Source organism: Oncorhynchus nerka, linkage group LG24, assembly GCF_034236695.1.
Source record: "Oncorhynchus nerka isolate Pitt River linkage group LG24, Oner_Uvic_2.0, whole genome shotgun sequence".
NCBI lineage: Eukaryota > Metazoa > Chordata > Actinopteri > Salmoniformes > Salmonidae > Oncorhynchus > Oncorhynchus nerka.
The window spans coordinates 71009421-71022177 of record NC_088419.1 but is presented as its reverse complement, the minus strand read 5'-3'; the positions used below and the strand labels follow the sequence as shown (position 1 = coordinate 71022177).

Sequence of the window (12757 nt, the reverse complement as noted above, 5' to 3'; positions counted from 1 at the left end):
TCCAACTGCTCTTAAACGCGAGTAAAACCAAATGCATGCTTTTCAACCGATCGCTGCCTGCACCCGCATGCCCGACTAGCATCACCACCCTGGATGGTTCCGACCTTGAATATGTGGACATCTATAAGTACCTAGGTGTCTGGCTAGACTGCAAACTCTCCTTCCAGACTCACATCAAACATCTCCAATCGAAAATCAAATCAAGAGTCGGCTTTCTATTCCGCAACAAAGCCTCCTTCACTCATGCCGCCAAGCTTACCCTAGTAAAACTGACTATCCTACCGATCCTCGATTTCGGCGATGTCATCTACAAAATGGCTTCCAACACTCTACTCAGCAAACTGGATGCAGTCTATCATAGTGCCATCCGTTTTGTCACCAAAGCACCTTATACCACCCACCACTGCGACTTGTATGCTCTAGTCGGCTGGCCCTCGCTACATATTCGTCGCCAGACCCACTGGCTCCAGGTCATCTACAAGTCCATGCTAGGTAAAGCTCCGCCTTATCTCAGTTCACTGGTCACGATGGCAACACCCATCCGTAGCACACGCTCCAGCAGGTGTATCTCACTGATCATTCCTAAAGCCAACACCTCATTTGGCTGCCTTTCGTTCCAGTACTCTGCTGCCTGTGACTGGAACGAACTGCAAAAATCGCTGAAGTTGGAGACTTTTATCTCCCTCACCAACTTCAAACATCAGCTATCCGAGCAGCTAACCGATCGCTGCAGCTGTACATAGTCTATTGGTAAATAGCCCACCCATTTTCACCTACCTCATTCCCATACTGTTTTTATACTGTTTTTTATTTTTTATTTTTTTTATTTATTTTTTTAATATTTTTTTTTATTTACTTTTCTGCTCTTTTGCACACCAATATCTCTACCTGTACATGACCATCTGATCATTTATCACCCCAGTGTTAATCTGCAAAATTGTATTATTCGCCTACCTCCTCATGCCTTTTGCACACATTGTATATAGACTGCCCATTTTTTTTCTACTGTGTTATTGACTTGTTAATTGTTTATTCCATGTGTAACTCTGTGTTGTCTGTTCACACTGCTATGCTTTATCTTGGCCAGGTCGCAGTTGCAAATGAGAACTTGTTCTCAACTAGCCTACCTGGTTAAATAAAGGTGAAATAAAAAATTATTATTTTTTTTTTTTAAATTACCGCTGCAGGAAAATGGTTCCATCCAATGTCCATGTTCTAATGATCCAATCTCCTCGAGTGGTAAGATCTTACACTGCATGTAAGAGTATATGGACACCTGCTCATCGAACATCTCATTACGAAATCATGGGCATTATTATGGAGTTGGTCCCCCCTTTGTTTTTCTAACAGCCTCCACTCTTCTGGGAAGGCTTTCCACAAGATGTTGGAACATTTCTGCAGGGACTAGCATTAGTGAGGTTGGGCTCTGATGTTGGGCGAGTAGGCCTGGCTCACAGTCGGTGTTCCAATTTATCCTGAAGGTGTTCGATGGCATTGAGGTCAGGGCTCTGTGCAGGCCAGTCAAGTTCATCCACACCGATCTTGACAAACAATTTCTTTATGGACCTCAATTTGTGCACGGGGGCATTGTCATGCTGAAACAAGAAAGGGCCTTCCCCAAACTGTTGCCATAGAGTTGGAAGTACAAAATTGTCTAGAACGTCATTGTATGCTTTAGCATTAAGATTTCCCTTCAGTGGAACTAAAGGGCCTAGCCCGAACCATGAAAAACAACCCCAGACCATTAATCCTCTTCCACCAAACTTTACAGTTGGTACTATGCATTTGGGAAAGTAGCTTCTCCTGGCATCCGCCAAACCCGCATTCGTCCATCGGACTGCTAGATGGTGAAGCGTGATTCATCACTCCAGAGTCCAATGGCAGAATGCTTTACACCACTCCAGCGGCTTGTGTGCGGCTGCTCGGCCATTAAAACCCATTTAATGAAAATCCCAGTGAACAATTATTTTGCTGAAGAACAGTTCTTGTGCTGACATTGCTTCCAGAGGCAGTTTGGAACACAGTAGTGAGTGTTGCAAGATCATTTTTTATGCTCTATAGCACTCTGCTCTCCTGTTCTGTGAGGTTGTGTGGACTACCACTTAGCAGGCTGAGCCATTGTTTCTCCTAGACTTTCCACTTCACAATAACAGCACTTATAGTTGACCGGGGCAGCTCTAGTAGGGTAGAAATTTACAAACTGACTTATTGGAAAGGTGATATCCTAAGACGGTGGCTCGTTGAAAGTCAATGAGATCTTCAGTAAGGCCATTCTACTGCCATCTACTTTGTGCATGACACAACTGATTTTTACAACAATTGTTTACAGACAGATTATTTCACTTATAATTCACTGTATCACAATTCCAGTGGGTCAGATGTTTACATACACTAAGTTGACTGTGCCTTTAAACAGCTTGGGAAATTCCAGAAAATGATGTCATGGCTTTAGAAGCTTCTGATAGGCTAATTGACATCATTTGAGTCAATTGGAGGTGTACCTGTGGATGTGTTTCAAGGCCAACCTTCAAACTCAGTGCCTCTTTGCTTGACATCATGGGAAAATCAAAAGAAATCAGTCAAGACCTCAGATTAAAAAATGAAGACCTCCACAAGTCTGGTTCATTCATGGGAGCAATTTCCAAACGCCTGAAGGTAAAAGAAATCAGTCAAGACCTCAGAAAAAAAAATGAAGACCTCCACAAGTCTGGTTCATTCATGGGAGCAATTTCCAAACGCCTGAAGGTACCACGTTCATATGTACTAACAATAGTACGCACGTGTAAACACCTTGGGACCACGCAGCCGTCATACCGCTCAGAAAGGAGACGCGTTCTGTCTCCTAGAGATTAATGTACTTTGGTGAGAAAAGTGTAAATCAATCCCAGATCAACAGCAAAGGACCTTGTGAAGATGCTGGAGGAAAGAGGTACAAAAGTATCTATATTCACAATAAAACGAGTCCCATATCGACATGACCTGAAAGGCCGCTCAGCAAGGAAAAAGACACTGCTCCAAAACCGTCATAAAAAAAGCCAGACTACGGTTTGCAACTGCACATTACGACAAATATCAACCTTTTTGGAGAAATGTCCTCTGGTCTGATTAAACAAAAACAGAACTGTTTGGCCATAATGACCATCTTTATCTTTGGAGGAAAAAGGGTGAGGCTTGCAAGCCGAAGAACACCATCCCAACCATGAAGCATGGGGGTGGCAACATCATGTTGTGGGGGTGCTTCGCTGCAGGAGGGAGTGGTGCACTTCACAAAATAGATGGCATCATGAAGTAGAAAAACTATGTGGATATATTGAAGCAACATCTCAAGGCATCAGTCAGGAAGTTAAAGCTTGGTCGCAAACGGGTATTCCAAACTGACAATGACCCCAAGCATACTTCCAAAGTTGTGGCAAAATGGCTCAAGGACAACCAAGTCAAGGTATTGGAGTACCCATCGCAAAGCCCTGACCTCAATCCCATAAAACATTTGTGGGCAGAACTGAAAAAGCGTGTGCGAGCAAGGAGGCCTACACACCTGACTCAGTTACACCTGCTCTGTCATGAGGAATTAGCCAAAATTCACCCAACTTACTGTGGGAAGCTTGTGGAAGGCTAACTGTAATGTTTGACCCAAGTTAAACAATTTAAAGGCAATGATACCAAATACTAATTGAGTGTACGTAAACTTCTGACCCACTGGGAATGTGATGCAAGAAATAAAAGCTGAAATAAAAGATTTTCTTTACTATTTTTCTGACATTTCACATTCTTAAAATGAAGTGGTGATCCTAACTGACCTAAAACAGGGAATTTTAATTGGATTAAATGTCAGGAATTGTGAAAAACTGAGTTTAATTGTATTTGGCTAAGGTGTATGTAAACTTCCGACTTCAACTGTAGCTACCTTAGCAGCTCATTTGAGTTAGCCTGCACTAGCTAGCTAGCTAGTAATACATTGTTTTTTTACATTTTCAAAATGTTTTTACTTAGTTGAATGGGCATTCCCAGGCATGTGGACGATTGTAGACAGGGCAACAATATTTGTTTGTCACCAGAGTGGTTTAAAGCATATATATATATTTTTTTTTAACTAGGCAAGTCAGTTAAGAACAAATTCTTATTTTCAATGACAGTCTAGGAATAGTGGGTTGACTGCCTGTTCAGGGGCAGAACAACAGATTTGTACCTTGTCAGCTCGGGGATTTGAACTTGCAACCTTCCGGTTACTAGTCCAATGCTCTAACCACTAGGCTACCCTACCTATTTGCCTGTGAATAAATTCATGAAATGGAGAACTATTTACCCATTTAATAACCAGACCTACATACACACTTGCTATGCTGAATTCTTGATGCACAACTGCACTTGTTGCTATATACTGCGAGCACACCAACAAGCGAGCCATTTGCTTGTGGTCGTGGGCGTACACGTACTGTGAAGAGTAGGGACGTCCCAAGAATCCCGGATAGCACTAACCCTGGTCAAAGCCTTCGAAAATCAGAAGTGATGTCTTCCAGGGAGACTAACCTTCTGACCCCTTCTCTCACCTACCAAACTATAATACCAATCTCTCTATTCAAATGTTTAGTTTAACCACCGTTTTTACCATGGAATGTATTTATTTTTTACATTTATTTCACCTTTATTTAACCAGGTAAGCTAGTTGAGAACAAGTTCTCATTTGCAACTGCGACCTGGCCAATATAAAGCATAGCAATTCGACACATACAACAACACAGAGTTACACATGGAATAAACAAAACATACAGTCAATAATACAGTAGAACAAAAGAAAACAAAAAGTCTATATACAGTGAGTGCAAATGAGGTAAGTTAAGGAAATAAATAGGCCATGGTGGCGAAGTAATTACAATATAGCAATTAAACACTGGAATGGTAGATCGGCAGAAGGTGAATGTGCAGGTAGAGATACTGGGGTGCAAAAGAGCAAAATAAATAAATACTAGTATGGGGTCGAGGTAGGTAGATAGATGGGCTGTTTACAGATGTGCCATGTACAGGTGCAGTGATCTGTAAACTGCTCTGACAGCTGGTGCTTAAAGCTAGTGAGAGAGATTTTTGCAATTCGTTCCAGTCATGGGCAGCAGAGAACTGAAGGAAAGACGACCAAAGGAGGAATTGGCTTTGATGAACTCCTGTGTGTGTGTGTGTGTGTGTGTGTGTGTGTGTGTGTGTGTGTGTGTGTGTGTGTGTGTGTGTGTGTGTGTGTGTGTGTGTGTGTGTGTGTGTGTGTGTGTGTGTGTGTGTGATAAACAGATACTAAAGGAAAGAAAGGAAAACAGATTTCCAGACAAGAGACACTATTAAATCATTTATTGAAATATAAATCATCTGACTGTACATAATGCATATTGAAACACGAGGATAACTTCTGAGTATTAGGGCTAACTAACTATATTTACTGTACCATGGATTATACTTCAAGGGCCAAAACAAGCCCTTCCTCTCACATCAAATACAAGGACAATAGAAAAAAGTGCAACAGTTTTAAGGTGATGGCAGAGAACGTCTAAGTCCAGCCTGATCTCATAGAGTAGACGTAACATAGTAGATGTAAATCCGGGATACCCAAATTAGTATGATATGTTAAGTTTGGTATGGTTACATATGACAGAAGGTTACGTATGAACGTAGGGCGGTTGGTCGGGGTGGATGGTCGGGCGTTGCAAATAAATAGCATGGTAGCTAACCTTAACCCTTTAACCTAACTCCTAACCCCTTGCCTAGCTAATGTTAGCCACCTCGTTAATGTTAACCACCTAGTTAACATTAGCCACAACAAATTGGAATTCGTAATACGTACAAACTGCATATTCGTAACATATCGTACGAATACGAATTGTAATTCTTAACATGTCATATGAATTGGATAATGGACATCCACAAATTACCACATACCATACGAAACGTAACGTATCATACTAATCAAGTGTTTTGTAATAGCATTTACTATGTTACGTCTACCCCTGAGTCCAGGTTGCACAGTCAACCATAGAGACAGACAGAGAGGCAGTGAGGACCGCTAGTAGAAGATACTACAAGATTAAACATTAAACATACACATAATGATGTATGACATCACGTTATATATCTCAACTAGTGTATTTTACATGGATAGAACACCCTACTGTTGTCTCTACAGGACGGCAACATGGCTGTAGATATAACATTAGCTAAATCACAACAACACATACATAATGCCCTCTCTGATTTGGAAGATGATGTACTTCTTCCAGCTCCTTGGCTTTGAGAAGCACAGGAGCTGTCAAACAACCAAATCAGATGACTATGTGGTTTTTCTCTCTGGTTCTCTTCCATTATCTGCAGCGAATAATGCTCTGTGTTTATTATTAACATAAATGCATTATTATTATTACAATGGCATAATCTCAAAGCTTGAAAAAAAAATGTTCTTGCATGCTGTACTAATACACATAGATGTATTTTCACCCAGGTTCAATGTCACTCATACTAAGCTTGAGTTCATTTTACAATTTGAATAAAACATATTCCCATTTCAAAATGTACATAAATGACAGATTCCAAGATGTAACAGATAGTATTATTATTATTATTTTTGTAATATCCTAATGGTTACAGAAAAGAGTCGAGAGTGTTGAAAGATGGGTTTCACATGTTCAAATGGAGCTGCACATAAGTTGCATATAATACTGGCATGTTACCTCCAGTTCTTCTCTCAAATATAAAAACACTCTACCACTATTTACATTACAATCCAACTGGGGCCTTTCCTAAACATACCTCTGCATGTGAAAGAGAGACATTGGTTTACATATTGGTGTACAAATGTTGTCTTTTGGAGAGTGGTAAAGTTACAAGCCAGGTGAAGATAGCTGTATTCTTCAATTAAAACTATATCATCACCTTCCTCAACCCATTATTCACGCACGCACGCACGCACGCACGCACGCACACACACACACACACACGACATGACTTCAACACTATCAATAAGTTTGCCGATGACACAACAGTGGTAGGCCTGATCACCAATATTAATGAGACAGCCTATAGTGAGGAGGTCAAAGACCTGGCAGTTGTGCCAGGACAACAACCTCTTCCTCAATATGAGCAAGACAAAGGAGATGATTGTGGACTAAAGGAAAACGAGGACCGAGCACTCCCCCATTCTAATCGTCAGGCTGTAGTGGAGCAGGTTGAGCGCTAGTGTGTACGGCCCAGTACATCACTGGGACCAAGCGTCCTGCCATCCAGGACCTCTATACCAGGGGTCAGAGGAAGGCCCTAAAAATTGTCAAAGACTTCCTCGCTCCCAAGTCATAGACTGTCCTCTGCTACCGCACGGCAAGAGGTACCGGAGCGCCAAGTCTAGGTCCAAGACGCTTCTAAACAGCTTCTACCCCGAAGCCATAAGACTCCTGAACATCTACTCAAATGGCTACCCAGACTATTTGCATTGCCACCCCTATTTTACGCTGCCGCTACTCTGTTATTAACTATGCATAGTCACTTTAATAATTCTACCTACATGTAAACTCAGCAAAAAAAGAAACATCCCTTTTTCAGGACCCTGTCTTTCAAAGATAATTCGTAAAATCCAATGTAAACGGTTTAAACACTGTTTCCCATGCTTGTTCAATGAACCATAAACAATTAATGAACATGCACCTGTGGAACGGTCGTTAAGACACTAACAGCTTTCAGACGGTAGGCAATTAAGGTCACAGTTATGAAAACTTAGGACACTAAAGAGGCCTTTCTACTGACTCTGAAAAACACAAAAAAAAGATGCCCAGGGTCCCTTCTCATCTGCGTGAACGTGCCTTAGGCATGCTGCAAGGAGGCATGAGAACTGCAGATGTGGCCAGGGCAATAAATTGCAATGTCCGTACTGTGAGTCGCCTAAGACAGCGGTACAGGGAGACAGGACGGACCGCTGATCATCCTCGCAGTTGTAGACCACGTGTAACAACACCTGCACAGGATCAGTACATCCAAACATCACACCTGCGGGACAGATACATGATGGCAACAACAACTGCCTGAGTTACACCAGGAACGCACAATCCCTCCATCAGTGCTCAGTCTGTCCGCAATAGGCTGATAGAGCCTGGACTGATAGGGGTAGGCAGGTCCTTACCAGACATTACTGGCAACAACGTTGCCTATGGGCACAAACCCACCATCGCTGGACCAGACAGGACTGGCAAAAAGTGCTCTTCACTGACGAGTCTCGGTTTTGTCTCACCAGGGGTGATGGTCGGATTCGCGTTTATCGTCAAAGGAATGAGCGTTACACCAAGGCCTGTACTATGGAGCGGGATCGATTTGGAGGTGGAGGGTCTGTCATGGTCTGGGGCGGTGTGTCACAGCATCATCGGACTGAGCTTGTTGTCATTGCAGGCAATCTCAACGCTGTGAGTTACAGGGAAGAAATCCTCCTCCCTCATGTGGTACGTTTCCTGCAGGCTCATTCTGACATGACCCTCCGGCATGACAATGCCACCAGCCATACTGCTCGCCCTGAGCGTGATTTCCTGCAAGACAGGAATGTCAGTGTTCTGCCATGGCCAGCAAAGAGCCCGGATCTCAATCCAATTGCGCATGTCTGGGACATGTTGGATCGGAGGGTGAGGGCTAGGGCCATTCCCCCTTGAAATGTCTGGGAACTTGTAGGTGCCTTCGTGGAAGAGTGGGGTAACATCTCACAGCAAGAACTGGCAAATCTGGTGCAGTCCATGAGGAGGAGATGCACTGCAGTACTTAATGCAGCAGGTGGCCACACCAGATACTGACTGTTTTGATTTTGACCCTCCCTTTGTTCAGAGACACATTATTCCATTTCTGTTAGTCACATGTCTGTGGAAATAGTTCAGTTTATGTCTCAGTTGTTGAATCTTATGTTCACACAAATATTTTACACATTTGCTGAAAATAAACGTCAGGTTTGCTGAAAATAAACGCAGTTGACAGTGAGAGGACTTTTTTTGCTGAGTTTACATATTACCTCAATTACATCGACTAACCGGTGCCCCCCCCCCCCCGCACATTGACTCTGTACCCCCTATATATGGCCTCGCTATTGTTATTTTACTGCTGCACTTTAATTATATTATTTGTTACTTTTATTTATTTTTTAACTGCATTGTTGGTTTAGGGCTTGTAAGTAAGCATTTCACTGTAAGGTCTGTAAGGTCTACCTGTTGTATTCGGGCACGTGACAAATACAATTTGATATATAAATACACACACTACACTACAAAAGTATGTGAATATCTCATTACAAAATAATGGCATTAATATGGAGTTGGTCCCCCCTTTCCTGCTATAACAGCCTCTACTCTTCTGGGAAGGCTTTCCACTAGACGTTGGAGCATTGCTGCGGGGACTTGCTTCCATCCAGCCACAAGAGTATTAGTGAGGTCGGGCACTGATTTTGGGCGATTAGGCTTGGCTCTCAGTCTGTGTTCCAATTCATCCGAAAGATGTTCGATTGGATTGAGGTCAGGGCTCTGTGCAGGCCACTCAAGTTTTTCCACACCGATCTCAACAAACCATTTCTGTATGGACCTCGCTTTGTGCATGGGGTGTTGTCATGCTGAAACAGGAAAGGGCCTTCCCGAAACCTTTGCCACAAAGTTGGAAGCACAGAATTGTCTAGAATGTCATTGTATGCTGTAGCGTTAAGAGTTCCCTTCACTGGAACTAAGAGCTTAGCCTGAAGCATGAAAAACAGCCCCAGATCTTTATTCCTCATCCAACTTTATAGTTGGCACTACACATTGGGGCAGGTAGCATTCTCCAGGCATCCACCAAACCCAGATTCGCCCGTTGGACTGCCAGATGGTGAAGCATGATTCATCATTCCAGAGAACGCATTTCTATTGCTCCAGAGTCCAATGGCAATTTTGGAACTCAGTAGTGAATGTGGCAACCGAGGACAGACGATTTTACGCGCTATGCGCTTCAGAACTCTGCAGTCCCATTCTGTAAGCTTGTGTAGCTTACCACTTCGCGGCTGAGCCGTTGTTGCTCCTACACGTTTCCACTTCACAATAGCAGCACTTACAGTTACCGGGACAGCTATAACGGTGCCACGTTGAAAGTCACTGAGCTCTTCAGTAAGCCCACTCTACTGCCAATGTTTGTCTATGGAGATTACATGGCTGTGTACTAGATTTGATACCTGTCAGGAACTGGTGTGGCCGAAATAGCCGAATACACTAATTTGAAGGGCTGTCCACATACTTTTGTATATATAGTGTGTACAAAAATATAAATGCAACATGTAAAGTGTTGGTCCCATGTTTCATGAGCGGAAATAAAAAATCCCAGAAATGTTCCATACGCACAAAAAGGTTATTTTTTTCAAATGTTTGTGTACAAATTTGTTTACGTCACTGTTAGTGAGCATTTCTCCTTTGCCAAGATAATCTATCCACCTGAAAGGTGTGGAAAATCAAGAAGCTGATTAAACAGCATGGCCATTACACAGGTGCACCTTGTGCTGGGGCCAATAAAAGGCCACTTTAAAATGAGCAGTTTTGTCACAACACAATGCCACAGATGTCTCAAGTTTTAAGGGAGCGTGCAATTGGCATGCTGACTGCAGGAATGTCCACCAGCGTTGTTGCCAGAGAATTGAATGTTAATTTCTCTACCATAAACTGCCTCCAACGTTTTTTAGAGAATTTGGCAGTACGTTCAACCGGCCTCACAACCGCAGAACATGTGTAGCCACGCCAGCTCAGGACCTCCACATCTGGCTTCTCCACCTGCAGGATAGTCTGAGAGGGGGGGGGGGGAGTATTTATGTCTGTAATAAAGCCCTTTTGTGGGGAAAACGTTCTGATTGATTGGGCCTGGCTCCCCAGTGGGTGGGCCAAGCTGCCAAGTGGGTGGGCCTATGCCCTCCCAGGCCCACCCATGTGAAATCCATAGATTAGAGCCTAATCAACTCATTGAAATTGACAGATTTTCTTATATGAACTGTAATTCAGTGCCGGGTTAGGCCATCATTGTAAATAAGAATTTGTTATTTTAACTGACCAGGCAAGTCAGTTATATATATATATAGCTGACTTGCCTGGTTATTCAACCAGGCAAAAAAAAACATGTTTGTACTGCTATTGACAACATATGCCATATGGGCAAATACAAAAACATGTTTTTTAATCAGTGTATTGCTACTGATTGTGCCAGCATCAGATATACTGTAGTACATATTCTGCAGGTAGGTGGGTTGTGAAGTAAAGCCGTCTGTTGTGTAGCTGGCCTCATACTGATCTGTTTGCTGGCACTGGTGTGATGTGGTTTAAATAGTGGGTCTGTCTGTAGTGGTTCTGCATGGCTGAGATAAACTGCCCGTCATTCTGGGTCTTTGACTTTCACGCCTGATGCATTCTGATCCCTCCATCCATCCTTGCTTATGATGCTGTTTGGAATGCCCATTACAATAAGGTTTTATATGTTTATATAAAAATCTTCCTCCATGTTCTCCTCATTTGCTCTTATTCCCATCCAACACTACCGTTCCATAGAGACTCTGTAACCACATGGTAGTGATGAGTCATTAGTGTAGCATCCATCCATGCTGCTCGTCCCTCCAGCCCCACAAGGGGTGCTGTCAGTCTGGTGAGGAAAACGGCAGGCGTACCATGATCTGGCCACAGACTCGTCCAAGCAGTGAAGTGGTTTTGCTCTGTCCTCCTGAGAGGCATGGAGGTGTATGGGCGGAGGATGAGGAGGGTTCGAGATAGGGGGTTGCGAGGAGGGGTCTTTGGGTGGTCTGAGAGTCTGTGTTCAGGTGTGTTTCTCCCCCCTCTCTCCCTCTCTTTAGCAGGCTTTTGGCTTCTCCAGGCCTTTCACAGGAAACTGTCTTCCACCAGCTCTGAGTCCAAACACATCTCATCCAACAGGCTGATGTCCTCCAGGGTCTCGCCTTCTCTCTTAGCCAGAGTGAAGCTGGAGCCTGTCTCTATGGCACTCTCTTCAGATGTCTGAGAGCTTCACAGGACAGAGAGGAACAGGTCAGTGTTACTAAACAGCTGAGTGAGTGATAGGGTATAGTAAACAGGAGGAGACCATTAAATACATATAAAGGATATCTATCTTGTTTGCCGGATGTTTGCATTTGGTAAACAGAACTAGCACACGTTAGGATGTAAAACGGTGTTATCAACCTATACCACATATCAGAATCTGAGATTGAGGATACACATGTCTGAGATTAAGGTGGTAGCCTACCTGTGGCGGTTCCTCTTGACGTACTCATCATCAGACAGAGGGTCCAGGTCGGGGAGGGGGATAATGTAACCGCTGTCAGAGCTGAGGCGCTGCTCGTCGAAGCCACTCTCCCTGTCCTTCAACTTGTCCTGACTCTTATAGGTGATCCCAATGTAGGTGTCATCACTCTCCACCTGGACCCTGGTCACTGCTGGATGGTCGCTCTTCAGGAACTCATGGCTTGCCCTCTCGAAGCACTGCACAACAGAGAGAAAGCCCAAAGAACATTAAACCTACAGTATCGAGGAGCATTGAATCATGTCTACAGTAACATGCAGAAAACTTAGCTATATGTCTAACCATTTAAAAAAACAAGAGTGATGTGCATGTAAATAAAACATGTTTGGCCTGGAGTCCTCAATAGTTATTTACTGCTCTGATACCTCCCATACAGTACCTCCAAAACAGTAGCATCCCCTTCATAATCACAAAACATAAATCACTTCAACTCATAAATCAATCCTAAAAC

General features: G+C 43.3%; 1 protein-coding gene across 2 annotated transcripts in view; it reads right to left on the bottom strand.

The window, feature by feature from the left end:
* Positions 1-5319: 5319 nt before the first annotated feature.
* Positions 5320-12757, bottom strand: part of LOC115108534 (platelet-derived growth factor receptor alpha-like) — a 34221-nt gene continuing 26783 nt past the window's right edge. For both annotated transcript variants that reach the window (XM_065009118.1, XM_065009119.1), the window contains exons 27-28: positions 12250-12485; positions 5320-12009 (exon numbers count right to left, since the gene is read on the bottom strand). In XM_065009118.1, the coding sequence (XP_064865190.1) occupies positions 11868-12009; positions 12250-12485 (378 nt within the window). In that variant the 3' untranslated portion in view covers positions 5320-11867. The remainder of the gene's footprint in view (positions 12010-12249; positions 12486-12757) is intronic.